This window comes from Manacus candei, unplaced genomic scaffold (assembly GCF_025592945.1).
Source record: "Manacus candei isolate 608988 ecotype Guabito, Panama unplaced genomic scaffold, ASM2559294v1 h1tg000139l, whole genome shotgun sequence".
NCBI classification, from domain to species: domain Eukaryota; kingdom Metazoa; phylum Chordata; class Aves; order Passeriformes; family Pipridae; genus Manacus; species Manacus candei.
This window is the reverse complement of record NW_026138187.1, coordinates 649,363-676,346: the sequence shown is the minus strand read 5'-3', so window position 1 is coordinate 676,346 and position 26,984 is coordinate 649,363. Positions and strand designations below refer to the sequence as shown.

The window sequence follows — 26,984 nt, the reverse complement described above, 5'->3', positions numbered from 1 at the left end:
TCTTTCCCACTGCTTCCAGATTTGGGACGATGCTGGGAAAGCTGCAAAAAGCTACTGCACTGTCCCCACTGCACTGCTGTGGCACATGGGCTGGGGTGCCCAGGGAGGCCTCTTGGCCCAGCCTGGCACTGCTGGGCTCTCAGCTGCCCCAGCTCTGGGGTCTGCCCCAAGGCTTTGTGTGCCACACATGGGGTTCTCTGGCTGTGGGGTGCCACCCTTTTTGACACAAAGCAAATACAAGGGCAGCATTACCTGGTGGAAGGATGGCAATGCCACGGCCATGGCTGTGCCAAACAATAGGGAAGCCTCATAACAAACAAACAGGAACAATGAACATGGCAAAAGGGAGTTCTCCCTGTTATCAAGGGCTTTTGAAAGCATAGTCATCCAGCCAAGAGGTTCAGAACCGATGTGCAAGAGCAATGACTACAAATAATCACTGTCCTCAGCTGGGCTCAAAGTTACCAACTCTAGCACGAAAGTGGGATGTCAAGAGGAGCCTTGTCTGTTCTTCTAGTTGAAATGAAAACCTCTGAAAGGTCACCAAGTTTGCCCAAGACAGAATGAACTGGCTGGCTTTCCATTATTGTTATTGCTAGAGGGAGCCTATAGCTTCGTATTTGGAAGATCTTAACCAACCCTGTTGTTTATTTAGAAATAAAAGCAAATTGACATCAAAGGCGCAGTTATTTTGGGGTTTAATTGCCAGGGTGATTTGAAGCTGACAACATGCAGCCTGGAACTATTAATATCTTCAGTCGGGCCAAAAGGAGAGAAAGAGGGGAAAGAGTCTCAGGTCAATTTTCTGCCTGTTAGGGACTATTAGTGGTTCCACACAGGAAGCCAAAGAAAAAAAAAAAGAAAATTATATAGTACTATAAATTCTTCCATAAGCCACAAAACACCACAAATTTGCAGCTAATAAACCTGAAGATGCAGTGAGATTAGGAACTGGAGATGGGACATTTACTGACTGTTTCAGTCCCAGTGGAGTTGGAGATGTTACCATGGTGCCTGGGGGGGACTCTGTGCAGCCTCTCCTGAGGACCTGCATTTCCACCTGTCCTGTGCTGGCGTCTCATCAAGCTGCCAGTAAATGTAATTACAACTGCTGCTAGTCCTGCTGGTTACTGTGGCCAAATCAAGCACTAGGAATGATTTAATTGGTAGTCTGGAAGCCCAAGGGGGCTGTTGTGACCATGTAGTTTGACCTCCTGCCCTGCACGGGCCAGACAGCTTTACCCAGAAGCCTTACATCCAGGTCATGGCTTGTGGCTGAGCTTGAGCTGGGAAGAGCTGTCAGATTAGTCCAGAATAGGAAAAGTGCACAATCAGGTGCCATATTTTATAGAATCACAGAATCATTAAGGTTGGAAAAGTCACTTCCCATTTACACAATGATCAGAGCAGACAATGAACTTCACAGCTCTGTTCTTGGACCAGGCACAGGGATCCATGCAACCAGGGCCCTGAGCTGTGGTCCCTGTTTCCCAAAAACCACCTGTCCCCTTCTTTTCTCCATCCCCTCAACCTAGATACCAAAGCCTCTCCTGAGGTCCCTCCCATCCTCTGACAAGACAGTTTGGGATCTGATGAGGTGCCTGGGGACCCACGCTGACACTGCAGGGCTGGAGCATCAGGATGCTGAGGAAGTACCAGAGCAGTTCAGTGCAGCAAACAGGGAATCCTTGGGGAGTCAAACCCATCACATGCTTTGGGAATTGCACAGGCTGGGGTTAGCATCAGGAGACTGCACAAAAGGTTTCAAATCAAACATGCTGATGGAGAGTTGAGGTGTTAGGTAGCACTTGACAGACAATTTTCCAGGCGAACAGCAAAGCCTGCCTGGCCCTAAAAGGGTTAAACAACCCTTGTATGAGCTGTGCTGGAGATATTTCCCATTTCCTTCTTCCTGCCTTCATTGCCTAAGGTGTGCTTCATATTAATTTTCTTTCTTTTTTTTTTAATCTTCTCTCTGAAAGAGAATCCAACTCTCTGGAGGAGTTGGTAGGTTCCAGCCCTGCTCTGCATTTACAGACTCGACTAATTACCCAGATAATGGGGTGAGTGCTGTGGTAAGGGCATTTCCTGTGAGGCAAGGTTAGGCAGATAAAATGCCTGGAGCCAGAGGGTTTTGAATTCAACCCTTCTGGGAGACGTTTTTAATTTATTAGCACTATTTTTAAAAAATAAATTAAAAGGTTTTTAAATGAATGGAGATTTGCTCTTTCCAAGTGATTTATCTCCACCTGATGGGCGGAGGAGCTGGCAGGGATGTGGATGGGGAGGGAGAAGCCAGGGAGGTGGGAAACAGTGGGGTCATCTCAGGTAGAGGGGATGGTTGAGGGCTGCAGGGCCTCTCTGAACTGGCTCCCCATCACATCCTTGTCAGAGATGGGCTGGAGATGCCCGAATAATAAGAGCAGTGGGACTTTTGGGGCACATCATTGCTGTTTTGGCTGTAGCCCAGAGGCCTTCAGCATTTTGAGGTGGTCCTGGGGAGCAGCTGTTCATTTCCTATCTCTGCCTCTGCCCTGGGACCCACCTTGGCCCTGCTGTGGGCTGGGGAGGCAGGACATTGCTGGGACACTGCTGGGACACGTCTTTGCTCCCTGCCAATGTCAGGGGCTTGTCTATCTGCTTGTGCTTTTGGTTCAGCCCATGCTCCAGGGAACTCTGCCCTGTCCATGCACAGAACCACCAGGAGGGCCATAGCTCTTACTTCTGCGTTTTTCCCTTTGTCTCAGCACCTCCAAACTGAGCCCTGAGCAGGTGTTGGGGGATACAAGGTGGTTTTTGTGATGGGGGAGCCTTCAAGTCCCCACACCAGGTGCTGCTCAGCACTGCCAGCCCACTTGAGCCATGTGAGGGCACAGACCTGCCAGAGCCACTGCTCTTGCCCACCTACTTCATCTGAGAGGCCCCAGGGAGTGGCCTCCACAGGCTTCCTCTCTGTGCATGTGGCAACCAGCCCTCAGGGCCACAACACCTCTTCCCGATTGGACAAAACAGTCCTGATGGGAGAAAAAAATGCCTTCTCCTTTTCCTCAAAGCACAGATCCCATCCCAGGGGCATTTTCAGTGAGTCACTTCCACCACTGTTTTGGCAGAAGGCGTAGGAAGATCCACGAGGAACCTCTCTCCCCCTCTTTTCAGCTGCACTCTCTGCTTGCTGTCTGAGGTCTGCTCTCCTCTGCCATGAGGGCTGAGGGCTCCCTAACAGCAGGCAAGGTGGAAATGCTAAATGATGGTTTGTGTATGAGGTGTTTGGAGCTAGAACTTGGGGGCCAGCTCTGAAATTCAGTTTCCATGATTAGATGCCCTCCCCAAGGCTATCTGTGAGGCACTATACAGGTGTGTCCCCCCCCATACTTATATATGTGTTTGGCTGCATAGTTTCAGGTCACCTACCACTTCCATCCCTTCACACTGCATAGAGCAGTGACTTGGAGCTTAGTTGTGTGGAGGAACTTCCTGCATTCCCCACCCCCTCCAGCCCTGATCCATGGCACATTCATATTTCAGGGACGCAGAAGGATAAATTCAGTGCTATCACAATCTACCTAATGAGGCCAAAGTCAAGCACTACAAGGCATGAGGCAACTATTCATCAGGTTCTAGATTGCATTCAGACTGACTGCAAAGTTCAGGGACTTTAGGACACTGCTCAGCTTTCCAGGTGAAGGTGGCAAGGAGGAAACCTGGGCACAAGACCAGCCTCAATGTGGAAATTCATTCATGTCACAGGGACCACCCCATTAGAAATACTTTCCTTACACAGCAGTGGAGAACTTGGCTCCTGTGTTAGCAGACCTCTGGATGGCAATTTTCCCTTGCTGTTCCTCTGAAAGCACAGCCATGTCCTCCCTAGCACTGTGCCCCCAGCCCTGAGCACAAGGTCTGAGTGTTACCTGTCATTGCAGAGATGCTCCTGGCTGCAGCTGACTGCTCTTTACATCAGCTTTTCCATAAGCATTCCTACTCACCAGGCTTATGGCACACAACAAGTTTAATCATAGAATGGTTCGGGTTTGAAGGGACCTCATCATCTTATTTCAAGCACTCACCATGGGAAGGGACACCTTCCATTGGAAGGTGCCTCATTCCCCTGCCCTTCTGAGAAAAGACTGAGAAATTAAGTCTAAAATAAGCAGGAAATGTAGAAGTTCTTTCCATCCAAATGGCAGAAGCAGATTACGCTGCCCGATATTTCACACCATGTGTTAAACAGCTCAAAGGACAAGACACCATGGGGCAGGTTTTACAAGGCAAAGCAGGAACAGGGAAGTGACATGAAGAGCAGTGTGTCTGGAGTCTCAGCTTTTGGCACACTTCTCTCCTATTCTTGCAGATGATGGCACTTCCCTGTGACTCTTCTCCTTCATTTCACCTCCCCACTTCTCGCCCTCTCAGGATTCTCCCAGTCCACTGTGCCATTTGCTGTGGTCCAAACATTCACCTTGGCCACAGGCCTTCCCCTCTGGGCATGCCAATGGGTTGTCCTTCCCTTGGTATTTAAAGTCTCTGTGCTCAGCTGGCCGTGCCCCACTCACAGGGCAGTGCTGGCTCTTCCCTGCATCTCCTGTGGGCACCCCTGACCTTACACCTCGTGTAAAGGATTGAGTCCATTGCCCAAAGGGGCTACAGGAAGAATGTGTCACATCAGGACATCTGCACTCTTATTTACTCCATGGTTTTGGGAAAGGGCTAAGAAACGCCAAGCTTCACCCACTCCAACTGTCTAATACCTGATTTCATGGCTCAGCTGTGCTTGGGGCTTCTTCCCAGAGCCCTGCAGGGTTGCTCTGCGTCACCTCTCAGGCTGATGGGAACTGGTGAGGGAATATCACTGGGTTTCCAGGCTGTTTCGAAACCCTTTTGGGAATCTGGCCAGGGTGGCTCTGACCTACTTCCAGCCTACCTGCCAGCTTTCCTTCCCAGGAAGAGAAGGTTGGGAGGGGGCTGTGAACAGCCAGATCTTGCCCTGACAGAGAAAATTTTCTTGGAGCTTCTTTCTTCAGTTACATGCTGGTGTTTGACTGGTTGACACTTGGTGGGTGTTGCATATCTACCTTTCCCCCCCATCAGTGTGGAGAACACAGAGCTGCTCTTGCTGTGTACTTGGCAGAGCTGACTTGTGCACAGAAGCTGCAGGTCAGTGCAAGGGAAACATGAAGTCGTTCATCTGGCTTCACCCCTTTCTAGAACTGTTGCCTTCCTGAAACAACAGGGCCAAGCCCCCTCGAAGAACAGAGATGTTCCACTGGGATCTGTTTTTGCAGAAGTGCTGGGACCTGGGGTAGGAGTCCAGTGTGGTTGTACTTATGCAGCTTACACACCACTGAGACCTGTGTGGAGCAGTGGCTGCTACTTCTCTTAAAGTTTTGGCTGCTGCTTCTTTCAGAGTTTTGACTGCCTTTGATAAAAATAGAAGTTTTCTTGTCTAGCTGAATATGAGAAGAAATATTTCCCTTAGGGGAGGAGAGGTTTCTGCACCTAAAACTTCCCAGGCTCTTCTGAAAAACCTGAAACAATATTTTCCCTCTCAACTTCTACAGTTCTTCAACTACTGTGCCTGGCTTATAATCAGCATTTGGCCACAAATACTCATTTTAGGAACCCTGGAGAAATTTCTGTCTTCACCAGCCCTTACCATCTTAACTGTCTTCCAGGAGCTAACGCCCACGAGGTATGTGAGAGCCCAGTTTGGCCTCCACAAGCCAAGAAAACGTGCAAACTGTCGTCAACACAATGTAATCACAATTTGAATTAAAGGACATATGTGGAGACTGTAATTGTCTCCACATACACAAGAGCTGAGAGGTGGTAGGTGATGCAGGTCCAGCAGCTTGGCTGGGACGGTGCAGTCAACACTCGTATTTTTTGCCCCAAAGCTTGTCCAGCGTTGGTCAGCAGGCAGGTGAGTGCTAAGGATTAAGGTGAGGTGGGTGGGTCTCCTTGAGGAACATGCATTCCTCAAGGATCAGCGACTCAGAATGTTGGCTGACCTGGAGGTGAGAATGCTCAGGCCAAGGGAAGCAGAAGGCAGCTCGTTTCTTCTAGAGGACACTCCTTCAGAGCAATCAGATGTGGAGGAGAGTGGGGTGAGTCTGGAGATCTCCCCCACAGCACTGTCCTTGCAGCTACAGGCAGCTGTGCAGGATGGGGCCGTGGGATACTCCCACGCACAAGTGCTCCATCAGAGCCTGGACACGGGCAAAGCCCTGCTCCAAGGGGACAACCCTTGGAGACCAGATGCTCCCAGGGCTTCCTGCTCAGCATCAGCAGAGACAGGACTTGCACTGCCACAGCCCTCCAGACAGCCACGTCCCTGCAGCTCTGCTCAGTCCTGTCCCTGCAGGGACTGGGAGCAGGACACTGCTCTCCCCAAGTGCTGGGTGGCACCTCGGATGGGCAAAGAAAGTGCTAGAGGGGGAGCAGAGGGAAAATGAGCTTTCAGCAGAAATGTCTGTGGAAACAGAATTATCTCCCAGGGCAATGGAATCCTTTAGTCTTTCCCATGGCAAATAAGGGGCCAGATTCTCCTCGGCAGCTACATCGTGCTTGGGATGGGCAGCAGGATTGCTTTAACCACCCTGGCTGCAGAGGAAGGTTGCCCTGATGTAGGCTGTGATGTTGCTGCGTGGTCTGCCACTTTTGTAGCTCAAACAAGGTTTTCTTCCATCAGTGAGTGGAAGAAATGCACTCACTGATGGAAGAAAAGCAGTGGAAGCTGCTTCCTCCTGCAGCTCGCCTGCCTTTGTGCTGCCTGGGTGCCATGGTTCTGCGACCACCAGAAACGACTGGGGAGGAAGCCAAGCTGGCACAGTGGTGGGGGACCCATGGGTCACCAGAGGAGACCATCCATCAGCCTCCTACCCCTGGCACAGTTCAACCTCTCCCCAGCTGAGCCCTTCTGGGTGGCCCCAGGATCTGCCAGTCTGAAAGGAAGAGACAATGCCTGTCATGGTCCTGCCCTGAGGAGCGTGTCTGGGGACCAAGGGCTTGCCTGCTGCTGCCACTCGCGCCTGATAGCTGCTGTTGGCACCGTGCTGGGCACAGAGGGGCCTCGTCTCATTGAGTGGCACTTGAATGCTGGGAAGCAGCACCTCCTTTTGCCATGAACCAGACCCCCTAATTCTCTCTGGCAAGGAGCGAGGGCCTGACTCTGACCCCAAGCCTGCATGTTTCTGCACAATTGAAGGCATCAGCCACCTCTTCCAGTCTTTCAGAGCCTCGATTTATTTGCTTGCTTGTTTGTGTTTCCTCCTGGGCCAATGCAGGCACATGAGGCCCTGGCCATTCATGCAGCTGTCACAGCACAGAGTATGTGTGGCCAGGCTGTCAGATTTAACTCTCCTTGAGTTCTGAGTGAGCTGCCTGGCTCTAATCACCAAATCACGGAACAGTTTAGGTTGGAAGGCACCTTAAAGCTCATCTTGTTCCACATTGCAACCATGGGGGACACCTCCCACTGGACCAGGTTGCTCCAAGCCCTGTCCAACCTGGCCTTGAACACTTCCAGGGATGGGGCCGCAGCCTTTCTGGGCAACCTGTGCCAGGGCCTCCCCACCCTCTGAGTAAAGAATATCTTCCAATCTCAATCTACCTTCCTGAAGATGTGTCCTGGAGGAGAGTTCATTCCTGCTTCCCATCCTCCCTGCAGTCTTCTGATGGATTGCTACCCAGCCACACCAAGCATATGGTGCAAGATGAAGTCAGCTGGCTACAGGTGATGCCAGGGGACATGAGACCATCTCAAACAGGGATACCCCACAGATCCCTGAGGACTTTACTGGCCTCTCACTCAAGCCAGCTCCTTGTTTTGGCGGTCAGGTGTTGAGGAGGCTTTGGGACCATGTGCACGTGGTGAGGAAGGGGACACATTCCCTCAGCAGAGCATGTATTCAAGCTTTTGGGATTGCACCTGGACTGGACTGGTGCCCAGGGCCTCAGAGCCCCCTCCCAGCCACTCCACCCACATGCACAGATCCCTCTGCAGCAGCAGCAGCACAGCCAGACCAGCTTGCCCAGCTACAGGGAGAAAGTCCAGTCTCTCACTCCCCAGTGAGCCCTGTGCTCTGGGCATCTGCTTGTGCTGGTGCCTGGAGCCTGCCCTGCTGTTGCCCCCAGTGCATGGTGACCACTGACGTGCAGTGGGGCTGACCCCCTTTCCTGCAGGCTGTGCTGGGAGGGATGAACACACACCAGCTCTTCAGGACAGAGAATAAAACAGGTGACTCACAGGGTTTCCAAGCTGTGCAGCCCATCGAAGCCGTTGGCTCCCAGGCTTTGGATCCGGTTGTTGTGCAGGTGCCTGTGGACAAAACAGAGACGGTCAGTGGAGGTGCAAGCTGACCTTTTTCTATGGCCTGAGCTGTGGCCCAGGACATCCTTCAAGCTGAGCACAGCCTGGGCTGGGATGCTGAGGGGGCTTATAGGGTTCCCTCTCTTGCCACATGAGACACGTGCAGAGTGCAATAGTGCCTGCAGAGCAGCTGCAGAGCTCCCAATTCCCTCAGGAATTCCAGACTAATGTAGGAGTTTCCCTGAGATCTCCATCTTCACAACTGCCAGGTGACTGTGGATGAACACACTTAAGAAAGAAGTTTCAAGAAACACCCCAGAGCTCTTACCCTGGGCCCAGCCCACCATTTGGCTTCAACAGCTGTTCATGGGCACTGGGTGATATCTAAGGACACAATCATATTGGACTCCTCAGAGCCTTAGTAGCAGCAAGAAGGCTTTGAGATCAAAATCATCCTCTTAGTCACAGTCTATTATCTTTACTTGTAAAATAATTGAAAATGCTGCCAGTTCCTGGACCAGCTCCAGTTTGATTGCGATGAGAGTTGTCTTCAGTTTAATGTTTCAGAGTGGCCTGGCTGAAGTGCTGGGGCCATGCCACAGGCTGATGCACTACAGGAACAATTATTTCCCTATTTTCCTTCATCCTGGTGCTACATGCCATGAATATCTAGTGCTTAAAGGTTCTGGAGCTCCCAGCCTTAACACTGGCACTGGAGAGCCAAATGCTGGGGGTGCCCTGTGAAACCACCTGGGGTAATTTTGCCTTGGAAGCTCTGTAGGTGATAAGTGCCTGGAGTCCTGGATTCTCTGTTTCTGTGGGCCCCTCACTCCCATGTCTCAGTCTTTTGGCAAACCCAAGGCCTTAATCCCTGGATCCTTCCTCTCTGTTTGCAGAGACTCTGTGTGTGTACATCAGAGTGCTTCTCCCTCTGAAATCCCACGTAAGGGCACCTCCAAGTTCATGGAGAGAGTTCTTGTGAGCAGTCTGAGGAAAGTCTGCTGAGAAGCAGAAGACAACCCACTGCTGCCCAGCCTGCACTTCTACCAGCCTTCACTCAACCCCCTTAGTGCTGTCCATGCTTGCAGTGGTGTGGTCTGTGTGGATAAATGCCCACCGAGGAGGTAAGGTCCTCTGCAAAGGCCACTCCCTTTCCTCTCTCTCAGGGCAGAGACACCACTTGCCTTGGGGGTCCTTTTCTCCCTCGTCAATGCCAGGGATGCACCAGCCTTTGTCCAATACTGCTGCCTCCTTCCAAGAGCCTGGGGGAGGCTCCACGCTGGCAGGTGGATCAATGACTTTTTCTTGTTGCTTGATCTAAATCTGCCTCAGCTTGAAAAAATCTCTCACTCCACCTGGATTCAAGTGTGAGTTGTTTGGCTGAGCACAGGCAGCTCCCACTGCCAAATATTCTAGGGTAAAACAGGAGGGAGCTGGGAGTGGAGGAACAGTCAGGCTCTAGGGCAGTTTGGTAGGGGCTTGCAAAACAGAAACCAGCCCGAGACGGATGTTTGTCATTGGGATGAGAACATACAAACATTTCAGAGGAAGGGGAAGGGAGGGGAAAGATGTATGATAAAATATGTTTGCTCCTTTAAGCAAACGGGAAAAAAAGAAAAGGATGTTGCCTGCAAGAAAACTTGGATTGCGACTTTTAGAGGAGAAAAGAAGCTTGAGATCAAAATGAGAATTTTACAGGAGAAACTTCTCTTTGTCACAAGAAGAGAAGTTTGAATCTAGATGGTCTTGTCTATCAAATGTTACAGCTTCAGATCATACTGCCCTTTCTTTGCTTGGTGGTGCCAACCATTCTGGGTCCCTTTGAGCACTGGATACTGCATTTGGCAAAGAGAGGGGTTGGGTCTGCAGTTGCTCTGGAATCACACCAAGAGGTACCACAAGAACCCTGTGCCCCATATCCCTGTCTGCTGCAAGGGGAGAAGGGAATGCTGAATGCCAGGGAAATCCCTGGAGCTTGGTTGGGACGGTGTGACAGGACACCTTGTCCAAGCTCGGACATGCTGAGCAGCTGACTGCTATCACTGCAGTCAGGCAAGGAGACAGCATAGCAAAGCAATCACCTGCTGTGTTTATATTTGGCTCTAAAGTACTCTGTTTGGAGGCAGAGTAATTAAAATCATCCGAAGGAAGTTCTTTGTTGGTGAGAAAATTATGAGCAACCAAAAAAGGGAGTTATAAAAAATTTGCTGTCCAAGCTGAACTCTAGAGTTACCCAACCACATGGCAATAATAGAAACAAGAGAGCTGGAAAGGTAAACACTTGAAAAGACGTTCCTGTCTTCCATCCTACCTTTTCTTTTCCTCCCCTGGTAAACAAATTTTAACAAGTGGAATTGCAACATCTCCAGTCCCTGTCAATTTGAGCTCAGCCCACACGACGTTATATTCTGCCCTGTAAATTACAGCTGGTTTGATAACAACTGGAGGTCCTTGGTTCTGGGCTGTAAACAACCCTCAGGATTCAAAAATTTGGGAAATGTTTAAGCCCTTGCTATCAGAGCTAGAACTCATCGTTCTCCTCGGCAAGGATCTGTGTCTCTTCCTGTGCGGTCAGTGCTGTGGAGGGAGGATGGGTTTGGGCAATCATCCATGGAAGAGGCTTTGCCCAGGGAGGAGGACAGTCATTGCTGTTTTGTGGTTGTGCTGCTATGTTCTCAGCTATGCACTTCCATTGGAACACATGCTCTCTGCAACAGCAGTTGTCACACTGCACCTCTGGCAGGGTGGGACACTGGCCCAGGCACTCCTGCAGCAGCACGAGTGACGTGGGACAAGCGAGCTCCTCTGCTGTGCCAGGTAAACCCACGCTGTGCCTCGCTGAAACCAACATAAATGATTCGTCAGAATTCTGTAGACAGGCTGGGGAGAGATGCTGCAGCTTGGCTGGTGCCTCAGGTGATGAGAATTTAGAAACAAAGCAGAAAAAATCCAACCCTACGAGATTAATTTCTGACCCACAATAAGAAGTGCACAACAGATCCTAGAAGGAAGATCTTCTGTCCTTGCCAATAATTACGTATCAGAAATTGAGCATAAATGTGATTTTTTTCCCCCATAGTTCATGCAGCACCCCTAGTGGAATTTGTTTCATTTTAATTTCATTTCCTTTTCCATTTATTTTTCCAGTGGATTAAAGGATCCTGTAGAGCAGTCTGGTACTTAACTGAGAGACAGTCCAACACAGGCTCCAGCTCTGGCAATGTAATCTCCAAGGGGACTGGGCATTTGTCTTAGACACAAGGAAAGCAGGTTGAGCTAATGCCTAGATGCTGCTTTTATGAAGGTGCTTGACTGGATGAGCAAGGAAAGGGAAATCATGTCAACATCTGGACTGTACACTGGTGAAACCAGCTCTGGCAGGCCCAAAGTATTGCTGGTATCCACGTTGTTAACTGGACGTTGGTAACTGGAAATGGGTGTAGAGAAGAGCAATAAAAATGATCCAAGGGCTGGAAAAAACTAGGGTGGAGACTTAGAGAACTCAATCTGGTTAGCTTATTAAAAATAAGATCAAGGGGATGAGTGCAGTGTAATGTATAGGATTCTTCCTGCTTACAAACTGGGTACTAAAATGGTTCTGTGATTTAGTGGAGAAAAGAATAATAAGAACAAATGTCTGAAGTCAAAGCCAAAGAAAATTCAAATGGGAAATACGAGCTTTATTTTTTTTAACACTAAGGATGAATAACCACTGGAACAGACTACAAAGAGAAATGGTGGATTCGCCATTGCTTTCATTTTTAATGACTTCATTTTTTTCTTCTCAGAGAGGACAAATGCAAACACTTTCCATCAGTTATTTGCATTAGATGATTTGAACCAAGCTCAAATCTGACACGATATGAATTATTCCACTGCACCAGCCATTGCCATGATGAACTTGCATCTCTATTGTGGCAAAATTCTCCTTTTCCTCAACTTGGACATGGATAAGTAGAGAAACTAACTCACAAATGGTGCAAATTCCATGGATTGTTTCCGGCAGGACCAGCATGAGACTTGTCTGGTGAAGAACAAAGCTCGATCAGAAGTGACATTCTCAGAGTGCATTAGAGCATGATTTGCTTCTTCCTCAAGTGCTGGAGAGGGAAATTCACTTTTGCCAAGGCAGCGAGCCTGGTCCTCTGAGAGAAAAGGCACTTCTGCAAATTAAAAGGCTCATGAATGGGACCCAGATGTTCCAGGCAATATTGTTCTTCATGATAATGAATTGCACATGCCTGGCATTCCCCGCCAACACTGAGGTTCCCAAGAACTTCTCAGAGAGGGACTCATAACTCCCTTGCACAGGTGAGGACAGTGATTGCCAGGGTCATCCTGATGCTCCAATCCACCAGACTGGGGTTTGTGGTGCTGGGAAGCTCCGAGTCCCACATCCATCAGCAGAAACGACTGGTGCTCAGCATCCCTGGAAAGCAGGGCTCTTTGAGGTTTGCTCCCAGGCCAGGAGGAAACTGAAAAGCAGTGGTCCCTTTTGAAAGTTTTGGCCAGAGTTACACCAGAACGAGGACTAAAATGGGAAGGGGAAACCAGGAGTCTTGGAAACTGGTTTTCTCTTCCAGTCACCAAACCATGCTGTTAGAGAGAGAGCTGCATCGTGTCCTTACATGACAAAAACTGTAAGAAAGAGGAGTTCTACTAAAGATCCTTCATTTACTACATTCACACATTTGGCTGGAAGGTGCTGCTGGGTGGCCTAGGAAGGAAGCACTTGCAGGTGAGTTGCTTTTCCTTGAAAATAAAACATCAGCTGGAATTCAGTCAAGTGCTGTACTGGGGAGAACCAGTCTTATATGAGCTTACACACTAACAGGCTTTTAAATCTCTCCATGAAGGAGGTCTTGGTGTTTAGTAGCTGTCAAAAGAGCAAATCAAATGACAGGGATGACAGGAAAAGGGAAAATAGGCAGAGAATGGCATTGTGCCACTGTATAAAGTAGAATTAATTTTTGTCTTTGATACAGGGTGCAGATCTGGTCTCTCCCTCTGAAGGTGTGAAGGAACAAGCAAGTGTCATATGTTAACTTATATTCTAATTTTACACAGACAGATAGTGACAGGACAAGGGGAAAGGTTTTAAACTGAAAGAGGGTAGATTTAGATTAGATATTAGAAATTCTTCCCTGTGAGGGTGGGGAGGCCCTGGCACAGGTTGCCCAGAGAAGCTGTGGCTGCCCCATCCCTGGAAGTGTTCGAGGCCAGGTTGGACAGGGCTTGGAGCAGCCTGGGCTAGTGGGAGGTGTCCCTGCCCATGGCAAGGGGTGGAATGAGATGAGCTTTAACCCAAATCATTCTGGGCTTCCATGTTTCAAATCAGGTAGCTGGATGGGAACTGGAAAGGGGGAACTGAGATGAGGGAAGGGTGCAACAGCCAGTAACAAATACAGTGATGGCACAGAGGAGGTGGATGCAGAGCACAAGAATTAGAGGGCTCGAGGCAAAAGTAATTGGTTGTGACATGAAAACAACTTTTCCCACAGTCCTTGTTTTTGAAAGACTTGTGAGCAGGTAGACTGGGATCAGGGCCAGATTAGAGGAGAGGAGCATCTCTTTTGCATTATGGGACCAAGTTGACCCTCTGTATGTGAGGGTCCTTTTGACAGTGGATGTTCAACATTGCAGAAATGTTTGAGTCAAGCTGGTTTCCAGGAGATAAGGCTCCCTCTGGACCCAAACAGGGAAGAATTTGGGTTTTGACCTCATTTGTGTTAACTTAAGGGATTCTCTGCTATGTGATGAAAGCAAAACTACTCTAAGGCTTTCTCTATCCAGGTCCCTCATTACAGGGCAAACCTCTCTACTGCTTGGCCTGTTTTGGAGGGGTCACTCAGAGCATCTTTGCTGAGAGCTCCTTTGATGACGTCAGGAAAGGAGGGAACTGCAGCCCACTGCAGAGGTGTGGCAGCAAGGACACATCTGCAGCGTGGGGGATTTCTTGGCAATGGATCCTAAATTCACCCATGTAAGATTTTACTTGCTGACCCCTCTGGGCAGCAGGACTGAAAGAGGTGCTGTGATTCCTGGCTCAAGATTTGACTTTCTGCTGAATTCAGCTGACAGAGGAGAGGAGGGACACTAATGAGAACTGCTGTCATGCACTTTATCGGCCTGTCAGCGCAGCAGCATGGGGGTTTCAGATGCTGACTGCTAAATGAAAAATCTTTTATGCTCAAGAAAGAAGATGCTTTTTGTAAAACAACCTTTGCTTCATACAAACGATTAGCTGAAAAGCATTCATGACTATTTCTGCTTGCAGATACTAAGATACATATGATCCTGAGTAGATGAGACTGGGAGGTAACATATTCAGTATCCTATTCCCATGAGCTACCCTGATCAAATATCCACCTCCCTTCTGCCATCCCAGCACAGTGCCAGCATCCCAGCACACAGAGCACGTGTTGTTAAAACTGGAAAAGGATGGTGCCAATTACTGAGACTCATGGATTTCATGATGAGTGATTTACAGGAGGCTCTGCTCACTGAAGTGCCTGCAACCCAGCAATAGATGGGAATAAGATCAGGGAATTCCTCAGCAAAGGTGTAATTTATTAGCAGAGACTGAAGCCTTAAAGTATTCCAGACTGAGGTTGGGATACTCTGATGCTGGTGCCTTGTGGCAGTGCAGGATGGTCACCCACATCTCTCCCAAAGGCCCAAGGTGTGTGGAGGAGGAACAGCAGCACATCTCTGCACCTGGGAGGCTCCTGCCCTCAGCCATGGTCAGCTGTGTCTGTGAGTATTGATCAGGCTGAATAGAAGAGATTCCTCTGTGCTCATCCACATCTGCCCTCGGCTCTCCTCCCCCAGGGGCTCCTTTTAATACCTCTGTGGCTGGAAGTTCCCGGTGTTTATGGCAGCAGCCAGCTTTTCTCCATCTACCTGCAAATCCAGACATTTCCAGAGGAATGCATGGAAGTATCATCTGCATCCCGGTAGGGAAAGTCTCCTCTCCAGCTTGGCTGGCTTTTGGGGACATTTGTTTGTCAGCTTGGTGGGTGAGTCTGGAGCGAGGACACATCCCTGGTAGGGGACAGGAGGAACACTGGGTGACTTTCCACTGGTGGTGTGCTGACAAGGGTTTGCATGGAAGCATGGGAGAGATTTATGGGGCCAGTTCTGCCAAACACTTGTGATCCCACAAAAATGTAGCATCGTGTCCCACAGAGCCTGGCAGGATCACACATGTGTTCCCTTCCAATTGTATGTGGTGGGACATTATTCTCTCCCTTGTGACCTACTGGTCAATGACTTTTATTTCTCAAGCTTGCCTGTTTAATTAAGGAGTTGCTTCTCGCCCAGATTATGGGATAAACCCAAATGAAAGCAGCATGCTTTGGAGGCTGAAATAAAACCCCAAATGTCAGCTCACCCGCTGGGCGAATTATTAAAGCTGACTGAAGTGGTTGCATTATGGTGGCCATGGGTTGCCTTGCAGAACGAGCACTATTGTGGGTGAAAACTACTTTTTTGACTTTTCTCAAGTTGCTTTTCACATTTCTCCTAAATAAGCCTTTATGCTTTGTCTAAACAGCTGAAGTTGATGTTTAATAAAACCCTGAACTGTGCTTTGTCCAAGCACTTTCTATGCTGGATGGCTTCAGTAAACACTTTAAATTTTGAAAAGAAAATAATTGCTAAACTTTCACTAAGGCACTACATGCTGAGGTTACTTAACACCCTGGTATCAGTACAAATTACCAAACTGGAGGTGGCATTTCATGTGGATAGAGGAGCTCTAAAGCAGTTGACAATCACACCTGAACTTGCTAATCAACACCAAAGAATTAATGAGTAGCTATTTGCATATGTAAATTTCCTTTTAAGAGCAAGATAATCTACAAGCCTCTGTTGATAGAAAGGATGTCCCTCCTGAGCAGCTGCCAGAGGCATCAGTTCTTATTCTGATTGTGGGTTGTGAGTGGTTTAGTATCTCTCTGCCCCTGGAGTGAATGTTTCCCTCCTGGACCAGGTGTCCTGGAGCAGCACTGCTCTCCACATCTCCCCAAACACTGTCAGTAAAGTGCTCATAGTGCAAACTGGACAGCAACCACTGCAAAAACATCCGACCTGAAGATGGAACACAGTCATGTAAATAAGAAGACATGGGCTTGGACAAGGTGCTGAGGTTAAACCTCTGGTTTAAAATCATATTTGGTGAAAAAAAGGGGTTTTTTGGTATGCTTTCCAAGAAATAAAAATATTGCTTTTTTAACCTGACTGCAAGTTGTTGCAGTTTAATTTTTGTTCAGGTTGCTAGAAATTCCCCTAGTTTTAACACAGGGATTGGAAGAAGGAAAAGAAATAAGAAGCTTTTGGTTGTTTGATTCTTCAAGGAAAAAAAAATCTGGTTTTTGTTTCCAGATACTAATTTTTTTTTTTTTTAAATACAAAGCATTTCTTGAATTATATCGGGGAGCTTTTTAGCTCTTCAGTTAAAAGTGGGGAAACTATGAAAAAAAAATTGAAAGAGGCAATTTTAACATTTCTTATCAAATGATGGGTATTCCCCGACCCTTTGAACAAAACCTCTGCCCCAGCAGCAAAAAGCTGCTTCTGGGGAGTGACCCCCAGGTCTTCCCACAGGAGGAGGACCCCTGGGCCAGGCACGGGCAGCACCTTGTCCCAGCCAGAGGATGCAGGGGAGTAAGAAGTGGAGAAGGCTTACAGCACCACGAGGCTGCTGAGGTTCTGGAAGGCGTAATCGGGGATGTGCCAGATCTGGTTGAGTGCCAGGGTCATGGCTTGGAGCGCTGGCAGGTGGTTCAGAGCTCGGACAGGGATCTCCGTCAGGGCGTTATCGTCCAGCCACAGGTGACGCAGAGAGAGCAGCCCCTCGAAGCTCCTCTCGGGCACCACGGAGATGAGATTTGCATCCAGGCGTCTGAGTGGGAAAGAAACAGGGTGGGGATCAGTGAGAGACCGATCTTTCATTGCTCTCCCTGCCCGCAGTGTTATGCAAAGAGAGTGACGCCTTGGGATGGGTTGATGGCCAGGGAGATTGGATTAGGCTGTAAATAGTGATTAACAAAAGAAAGCATCAGTGCGAGGCTCCTGCCTATGCTGGGAGATGTCTGACCGCCAAGGATCATCCTTTATTGATGGTCCTTCGGTGCTGCCAATGGATGGCAGCTTCTGAAGCACAGTGGTTGGGCTAAGTCCTTCCATGTGGGCCCCCCAGACGGGCACTGGCCAGCTGTGGCTTGCAGCCACCCCCCGTAAAACTGAGCATCAAAGCTGCAGCCCCTGGGGCTGGGCTTGCCATGGATCTGCCTGAGCAATGTGTGGAGGCACAGCCCAGTCTGGGGTACCCCACAGCCCTCTCACAGCCCAGTCTGGGGTACCCACAGCCCTCTCACGGTCCAGTTTGGGGTACCCCACAGCCCTCTCACAGCCCAGTCTGGGGTACCCACAGCCCTCTCACGGTCCAGTTTGGGGTACCCCACAGCCCTGCCACAGCCCAGTTTGGGGTACCCCACAGCCCTCTCACGGCCCAGTCTGGGGTACCCACAGCCCTCTCACGGTCCAGTTTGGGGTACCCCACAGCCCTGCCACAGCCCAGTTTGGGGTACCCCACAGCCCTCTCACAGCCCAGTCTGGGGTACCCACAGCCCTCTCACGGTCCAGTTTGGGGTACCCCACAGCCCTGCCACAGCCCAGTTTGGGGTACCCCACAGCCCTGCCACAGCCCAGTTTGGGGTACCCCACAGCCCTCTCACGGCCCAGTCTGGGGTACCCCACAGCCCTGTCACAGCCCAGTTTGGGGTACCCCACAGCCCTGTCACACCCACGGCCGTGCGGGACAGCCAAACCAAACCGTGCTGCCAAAACCCCACGCCACAAGAGAAGGATTTGTCTGCAAATGTGAGATATGTGGCAACCCTGCTTGGGGTCCAGCATCTGAGCAGAACACCCAGAGGTACCTGCAAAGGCACTGTGAGGAGTCAGACCCTATGTCACCGTGCAGGAATTAAACTCTTGTTCTTGTGTTGCACAAGTTTGGGCCTTTCTGCCCCCTTCCTTTGCCAATGGCTTTTTTTAAAATCATGATGAAAACCTTAAGGCGACTGAATTTGAGGTTTAAATCGGTGAGAAACTTTAATTTTGAAGACTTGTTTTTGCTTCAAAATAGAACGAGAAGCCAAAAAATATTAAGCTTATTACGAAAAAAGTTTAAAAGTTAGGTTTGGAAATCATCTCTCTAAAGATCTCTTGTTGCAACAATGGTGAGCAGGATACAATGTGTTATCTGTAGATTTTAAAACCAAAATATAAGAGGAAAACACTTCACATTTGGATGAAATACCAGGAAACAATTATACCAAGGAAAAAGCAAATTTTAATTTCCATCAGCCAACACAGCTTATTTTATTTTTCCAAGCTATCTAAAGGAAAGATCTCTGAATTCAAATTGCAAAGAGAAAGCACTTTGTTTCTTATCAAAGCATGAGAGAAGGAAGTTAACAGAGCTGTCACGGCCCAGCCCTCAACTCAACAATCCTCCTAAAAGGAATGTGGTAAAGAAATTAGTATTCTTGACTGTGTTACTTACAGTACATAAAGTAATATTTTTGATTAAAGTTACCCCCCTGGCACTAGACCCTTATTCAAAGAGCACAAACATTTCCTAGGTCACAAAGCACTGCAATGAACTTCTGGTCTGCAGGAGGAGACCAAATGTCCCATCTCAGGTGGGAGCAGGGAAGAGGCCGGGTCAGACCGTGCTCCTTGCATGGGGTATGGGAGGGATTTCCTGTGTGAAACTCTCAGATGATCCTGGGAAACAGACCTTTCCCTACACCACAGAAAGAAGCATTTCCTGCCCTGGTTGGACAAAGATGGAAATTTGAACCTGGTTGAGAAGTGCAGTCAAACCTTCCTGAGATCTCCCTTGGACAAATGTCCTTTCAATGCAGTGTACAAGTTCTGATACAGCATCACCTCAGACTGAAATGATCATCTAGTATGGGTTAAATAACTTTTTTATTACTCCCATTTTGCCACATTAATGTATTAACCACCGAGGCTGGTGAGGTACTGTCTGTGATTCTGTTTTCCTGGATTCCACTACTCTTGCATTGCCACAAAGTGACATTTCCTGGTGCAAGGCTGTTCAGCTGAGAGTTTCTCAGCCAGCTCTGTTGATTCTTCTGTGGATGAGAAAAGCACATCACACCCAAATCTCACTTTCACTGCCACAGGATTTGCATTTTTGCTCAGAGGGCTGATATAGGACAATGAATTGTGAATTTTCCTGTTGAAGAGGGTGGGCATGTTTCAAGTTCTGCCTCAATTTACCAAGTGTCCCCAGGATTGCAATCGAGTCAGTGAACAGCATCATTCATCCTTCTGAGACAACAAACCCAAAGAGTAAAGAGCAGAAAAGCAAACTCTGCAGCAGCTCAAGGTAAGATTAAAGATTCTATTTGAAAACATACTCATGAAAATGTTTTAGGACAAACAAGAACTTTCTGACAAAAATTGTGTGGGAAATGTTAATCTTTTCTTATTTTTTTCCATTCCTTCCTCAGCATAAGAAGTCTGTTAGTTTTTGGCATCATAATCTGCTAAAAAAAAAAAAGGAAGTATTGCTTACTTTTCCTGGAGACATTCTTTCATCCAAATCCCTATATGTTTACTGAAAAAATTTTTAAAGTGAATGCTCAGTTTCAAGTTTAATTAATTAAGGAACAGACAATGAAAATATCCACAGAGAATAGTTATCATTTCTCAAAACAAATTAAGCTTTCAGAAACGGAGATGCTAAAGCAGAGCCAAAGACTGGTACAGCAGGCTGAGCTGGGGCAGGGACAGGGACAGGGACAGGGACAGGGACAGGGACAGGGACAGGGACAGGGACAGGGGAGCAAGGTGGAGCCCATGGCTGTCTGATTTTATGTCTCACTTTTTCATGAACTCCTGGGTGAAGACATGGCCCACAGGGGAGTTTGGTTTCAGTGTGACAGTGCCCCAGGAGCTGGGGAAACCATAAATGTCGATGGCTTTGCTCCAGGGCTATTTAGCACACTCTCAGGAAAGGCTCTTTTTTCCCTGGTCCATCAGTATGAAAAGTGCCAGTGAGGCAGCTTGGGGGCCTTGGGGGATTTTTTTTGAGGGACACCTCCCTCTGGTTAGTACAGGGCCAATAACTTGGATCTATCCAAGGAGATTGTTAATGCTCCTGGATGACCTCTGGCTTTGGACTTGCTGCAGCTCCAAGCCAGACTCTGCTCCACATCACCACACCTTGCTGGCAGTGAGAGGTCACCTCTGCAAGACTCAGATGAACCCCAGCTCTCCTGCCCCTCAGCTCTGCAGGAGCTGCCTAGTGGCAACGTGGTGAGTTGTGCATATCTGGCCACTGTCTGGGGTCATAACACATAAGACACTCTCTGGGGTCACATGCTCGGGAGGTGTTGGGGAGCTTCAGCCACATAATTACTGTCTTAATCTGCTTCAGAGTGTGGAGAGCAGAGCCCAGACAGATTCCTCAGTAGAGTGACAGGGAGACTTTCTGCTGGTAGTGATGTACTGGGCCTGAGCCTTCTCAGAAACAGCAGCCTGCTTGGACCTCAGCACAGCAAGATGCACCTATCTGGAGCCAGGGAAGTTAAAATTAGGAACAAGGAAGTTACAAGTGAAGGCATTTCATATGCAGCATAATGGGCAGGACTCCTTAAATGCCTTTGCAGCATTGACGGGGGGGACAGGGAACGTGGATTCAGTGACAGCTGCATTCCTGGCACCAAAAGGTCTCTGGGATGTTTAATTGCTCCTCAGGGACCTGCTGGCTCTTTCTGGAATAGAGGTGCATTCTTTCTAATAAAAGCTGTGCATGTGGGGATTGCTAATTGCTATGGCTTTCAGACAGCTCTCTACTCTCTTCTGGAAGCAGAAAAGCTGAAGTTCTTGGCACGGAGCTGTTAGTAATTATATCAATTATACTAAACAAAAACCAACCCAACAGTTCTCTCCTTTCTTCAGTGTGTGACTCTGGCTCTGTAAGTGTTTTGTGTTATGATTTATACCTGAGATAATTGGGCCGATTAGTGGGTAAATGGGACAGCACAGGCTGGGGCTGGCTCCTCACCTTCCACAGAGATGTTTTAATCTTTCTTTCACCAAATCACTCAGTTGGCTTTCCTTGCAAGCTTTAACCCGTTGGTTGCTTACAGAGGAAGACGCCTCTTTCACGGAGCTGCTGGAGGGCTTAGGAGTGGGACTTCATCCCACACCTGCTGTCCAACAGTGCTGTGGGTCTGGAGAGTGAATGACACACAGTGACTCCAAATATCAGCATGGACAAGATTTCCAAGTGACTTCACGGGCTCAAGCAAGGCCCTGAAGAGCATTGTCCTGCTCATTGCATTCAGAAGGAGCTGATTTTAAGTGGGACATTCAAGAACAGCAGCTTATGAAAATCACCAGCTGCTGGAAAGTCTCAGCTCCTGGCTTTAGAGCTGCATCTACTGCTTAGAGTTACAGGGCATTTATATGACTTCAAGGTGACACTGGGTCAAAAGTGCCTAAAAGGGCCTGCAGACACCTCAGACTTTATTCCATTTTCTTTTTTAAGAACTACAGGAGTGGGTAGAGAGTGAGCTGCCTGGAAGAACATCAAAAGTGCCTTGGTCTGAGGCAATGCCATCTTTGTTCCCTGAGTGGATGTTCACATCTATGCAGAGCCCCGGTGAGAGGGGCAGGTCAGCACTAAATGTGAGCATGCCTCAGCCTGCCAGTTGGTTCCTTTGCTGCAGCCTGGAAAGCAATAGAAAGGCTCAATGCCATGCTGTCAGGAAATATCCCAAATGTTGCTGCTGGTTTTTTCCTTCCTCACACACAGCAGAGCCAGTAAGAGCTGACTGTCTGGGTGCCTTAGACCAGTTATGTGCAGTAACTGGCTTGCAGTGTAGACTGGGTTGTTCCCCACAGCCCAGTCATCACAGGGCAGTGGAACCTCAAACTGCAGCCCATCCTCACAGTAGTTTTTGCAATATATTGGGCTGTTGTTTCCCTTGAGAAAGTTGGAGGAGACTTGCCACCAAAGATCACATGCAGCACTGAGTGGTGCTGGACGGGGCTGTACTCTCTCCAAACCAGGGAGTTCCTCTGCATTGTAATTCTCTGTCCACAGCAGAACACAGGACATAAAGAAAGGATGTTCTGGAGGAAGAGCTGTGGCTGTTGAAGGAGTGAGGACTGACCCAGCAGCCCTGGGAGGAAGTTCTCTGGAGTGAGGAGCTGGTTGTCTCCCTGGCCCCAGTGTGCACGTGTGTCAGCTGAACAGAGCTGATCTCACCAGAAATGTCTAATTGGTGCCTCCAGGCAATCATGTCTCTCTTCCTGTCTGAGTTTATCTTGAAAGGCTCGATTGAGTTACCTCCTCTCCCATAATAGGATCTAAGTTCCTTGTAGTAACATAAGAAGGAGATGATGTCACTGCAGCTAAACTTCTCTGATAACTTACTAACGACTGGGGCCAACGCCTCAGCTCCTTTCTCAGGCAGAGCTCCCAGACACACTGAGTCAGTGCCTGGCTGGTGAGCTCCCCGGGAACCTGCTGTGCAAGGAGCTGAGGGCACAGCAAGGGAGGCAGGATGGCTCCAGAGCCACCTGCTTGAGGGCAGTCTGTCCCCTTCTGCCACACTCCCCTGCAAACCAGCTCCACACGTGCTGCTCTTTCTGCCTGGCACAGCACCTGGTGGGGCCAGGACACACAGAGGCAGGATGTTCTGGGTCCCTGAGCCTGCCCAGATAACCCAGGGGAAGAGCAAGGGCTTCTTCCATCAACTAATATCAACTGGGATAGAACAAAGGCAGCCAAGGATTGCAGTGGTCACCTGGAAAAGGGAAACCAGGTTAAATTTCTGCTCTGCCCATTATGTTCTTGTTACCACCATGTACTGCAGACATGGTAGGAGAATGGACTTGTTGGAGTGGGTCCAGAGGAGGCCACTCTGAGGCCTGGAGCCCCTCTGCTGTGGAGACAGGCTGGGAGAGCTGGGGCTGTTCAACCTGGAGAAGTCTCTGGGGAGACATGAGAGCCCCTTCCAGTGCCTAAAGGGGGGCTATAAGAAAGATGGGGACAAATTTTTAAGTAGGGTCTGCAGCAATAGGTCAAGGGGTGGTGGTTTTAAACTAAAAGAGGGGAGATCCAGACTAGATATAAGGAAGAAATTTTTTATGATAAGGGTGCTGAAACATCAACACGGGTTGCCCAGAGAGGTGGTGGATGTCCCATCCCTGGTAACATTCAAGGCCAGGTTGAACGGGGCTCTGAGCAACCTGATCTAGTTCAAGATGTCCCTGCTCATTGCAGGGGGTTGGACTAGATGACCTTTAAGGTCCCTTCCAACCCCAAGCATTCTATTATTCTATGAATGACACATTATCGCCTTGTAGGCCTGTTTCTAAACCTGGGCTCTCTGCCCCTGCAGAGTTCACAGCCCTCAAGCAACACTCACAGGTGTTGCCTAGTTCCATTTCCAGGTTGAAAACTCTTGTGAAAACCCCAGGCAGTGAATGGAGGTTCAAGACACAAACATGTTTGCAGTTGGCTGTGAAACAAGACCTGGTGGAAAAGTTTGCAGGGCTCTGTTTGGACTGCAAAGAGTCTTCACTCCTGACTTAATGGGGCATGTTCCTCTGGGAAGCCCTCCACAAGGGATGCTCAGGAAATGAAATCAGAGCAATACCTAGACTCCACACAAAGTGCCTTTGGTGTAGACAAGAGGGCTTTGTTATCCCTGGTTGCAGACACCTCCAAAACCCCTCAGGTCAGAACGGTACAAGAAGGATTGCCAAAATCTCTGTGCAGCTATAGAAACTGCTGACAGCTGGGCAGCTGTGCCAGCTCCCCCCACCAGCCCTATCTCTGTGTGCCTGGCATTGCCCCCCTTGGCCATGGTGCCAGGCACAGGGAAATGGAGAAGGTACAGAGCCTGTGCAGAGTGGCTCCAAGGCCTACCAAGCAATGTGGGGCCTGCACATTTGCTGGGAAACATGGTGTTTGTCAAGCATACAAGCCAGCTGGGAAAGAGAAGGAAAAACAGCCCTTGGGGACAGGAGGAACAGGACACACTGTGCTCTGGGGAGAGGGGCTCTGAACAGGTCACTGCACACCGAGACACCCCCAGAGCCAAGCCTGCACTGTGTCCATCTCTGGGGCCCTCAGCACAAGAAGCATGTGGGCCTCTTTGAGGGCATCCAGAGAAGGCCAAGGAGATGCTCCAAGGGCTGGAGCCCCTCTGCTCTGGAGCCAGGCTGGGAGAGCTGGGGGTGTTCAGCCTGGAGAAGGCTCTGGGAAGGCCTTAGAGCCCCTTCCAGTGCCTAAAGGGGCTCCAGGAGAGCTGGAGAGGGACTTTGGACAAGGGCCTGGAGTGACGAGACAAGGGGGAATGGCTTCACACTGCCAGAGGGCAGGGTTAGATGGGATATTGGGAAGAAATTCTTTCCTGTGAGGGTGCTGAGGCCCTGGCACAGATTGCCCAGAGAAGCTGTGGCTGCCCCATCCCTGGAAGTGTCCAAGGCCAGGTTGGACGGGGCTTGGAGCAACCTGGGCTAGTGGAAGGTGTCCCTGCCCATGGCACAAGGTAGAAGGAGGTGAGCTTTAAGATCCCTTCCAATCCAAACCATTCCATGATTCCATGACTCTACGGTAGATGTTACCAGTTTAAATATGTTTTTCGTTCCTTGCTTGCCTTCCTATCTCCAGTTTACCTGAAGCTTCTCTGTGGTTCACTAGGAGTGCTTAAACATCAGTGCATGTACATCTGGGACCCATCTCCCTTTTGCACTGACACATCTACTGTATGGAACATCTGGGACCCATTGTCCACAGTGTCTATTGATTTGTCACCAGAGACGTGCTGTGTGCCCCAGGGACTTGTGTGGATAAGCCAGTGGGTTAAGGTTCACGAGTCCCCATAATAAAGGTCAATAGAAAACACTCTGGAATATAGGTCAATGGAAAACACTCTGGAACTATATGACTATATGACTTTAGGAGGCAGGAGTGTGTGTGTGGATTGTGGATGCGAGCTGTGATTATAATTTTTTTAGTGTCTGCAATGTGCCTGGAACACACACTGAGGGCAGTCAAGGTAGCATGTACCTCTTCCTGACAGCTCTTACAGTCTGAGATGGGAAGTGACATTGCATATGAGAGGGGTATGACAATGGAATTATGTTAAAGTGTTTGCTAGAGTCTCTTCTGAGGGACATTTGCTTATTTAAGGGGAATACTGCAGTAACTGCAGTGTAGGTACAATCTAGACAGACATGCAACCACCAGTTTCAGCTTGGTGTAAGTGATCTCTTGAGTTCTTATCCAAATGGAGCTCCTGGTGGCCCTGCTGGATTGCTACAGTCAACACAGAGAAGTTTGGAGGTGACTAGAGCACCTGACGGGCGCAGCCAGGGAGGTATAACCACTGCCAAGCTGCTGGACAAACACAGCTCAAACCACCCACCTGTGCTGTGACCTCTTCACTTGGCAGCACAGCTGGTGAATTCTGGAAGTGCTGGGGCATGGCAAGGGAGTCCCTCATCCTCACCCCCTTCCGAGTGTTGCCAACCACCAGCTCAGTGATTGGGAAAATTAGAGGGTGAAGTCTCAAGAGAGGAACCGACTCAGGGGATCATCATGGGGCCACATGATGGCCCAGCTCAAGGTTGTTGGGAGCTGAATGACCTACTTTCTACACATTCCAGGAAAGAATTTCAAAAGCTGTAAAGAGATGAAGCTGCTGCTTTTTACACACAGTGTGCACAAATGAGGCATCTGATGCATTTGATGCATTACTTTCTATGTCTTACATCACATCCACCATTCTTGGGAGGAGATAGCAATTCATGCAGACACCTGCTTTTCTGTATTATTTTCCAGTTCTGAAGTGACTGAAGTTGGCTTAACTTTTAGCTGATAGTCTGACAAACAACACAACACACTTGTCTTTCTGGGAGATGAATCCGGGGATCATTCACAGCATGGACACTCACAAGTATGAGACATATGGACATTGCCTTTATGTAAACTTCACATCAACTCATTGCTCAAAGACAGCAGATAATGGACGGAGAACAAATGCAGGCAGGGATTTATTGGGGCACTGCTAAAGAGAACTGTTCCTTGAAGATGATACATTCAACAGCCTGTGTGTGGTCTTTAAATCTTCTCAAAAAAGCTACTGAGGTCATTGTAGTGGGATAACCACATTGCATTTCATGCTTTTTTCCTCCTAAGCAGAAAAGGCTCTAATTTGACCAGCTGAGTTCCTCCTACTGACAGCACCCATGTCTGTGATGTACCCAGTAGCCATGTCTCATTTCTGACTTGCCCTCGGAACTTTGGTTATTAAGTCAAATCCCTCCAGCTCTGAAATGCAGAGAAATATCTCCCTGGTTAGAGGGTAAGCTGCTCCTTGTACTTGTATTTTTGGGCATGGTGATCTCCTCTGAAAGGTTTCCCTGAGGGCTCCACAAGTGTGTGCTGGGTCGTGGGGCACAGGGCCATGGGGGAGGAGAGATGCTCAGCTCTGCTTTGGTACCCACGCTCTGATGGTCTGTGTAAGCTTGGGGGGCTGGTTTTGACAGATAAAAGTGAGGGGTGGGGACGGGGACATTTTTTTTTTTGCTCTCCAAGGGTAGGAAAACC

General features: G+C 48.9%; 1 protein-coding gene across 2 annotated transcripts in view; it reads right to left on the bottom strand.

Annotated features, from left to right (window-relative positions):
* Positions 1–26,984, bottom strand: part of LGR6 (leucine rich repeat containing G protein-coupled receptor 6) — a 133,814-nt gene that overhangs the window by 28,331 nt on the left and 78,499 nt on the right. For both annotated transcript variants that reach the window (XM_051771656.1, XM_051771657.1), the window contains exons 5-6: positions 16,998–17,213; positions 8,246–8,317 (exon numbers count right to left, since the gene is read on the bottom strand). In XM_051771656.1, coding sequence (XP_051627616.1) covers positions 8,246–8,317; positions 16,998–17,213 — 288 coding nt within the window. The remainder of the gene's footprint in view (positions 1–8,245; positions 8,318–16,997; positions 17,214–26,984) is intronic.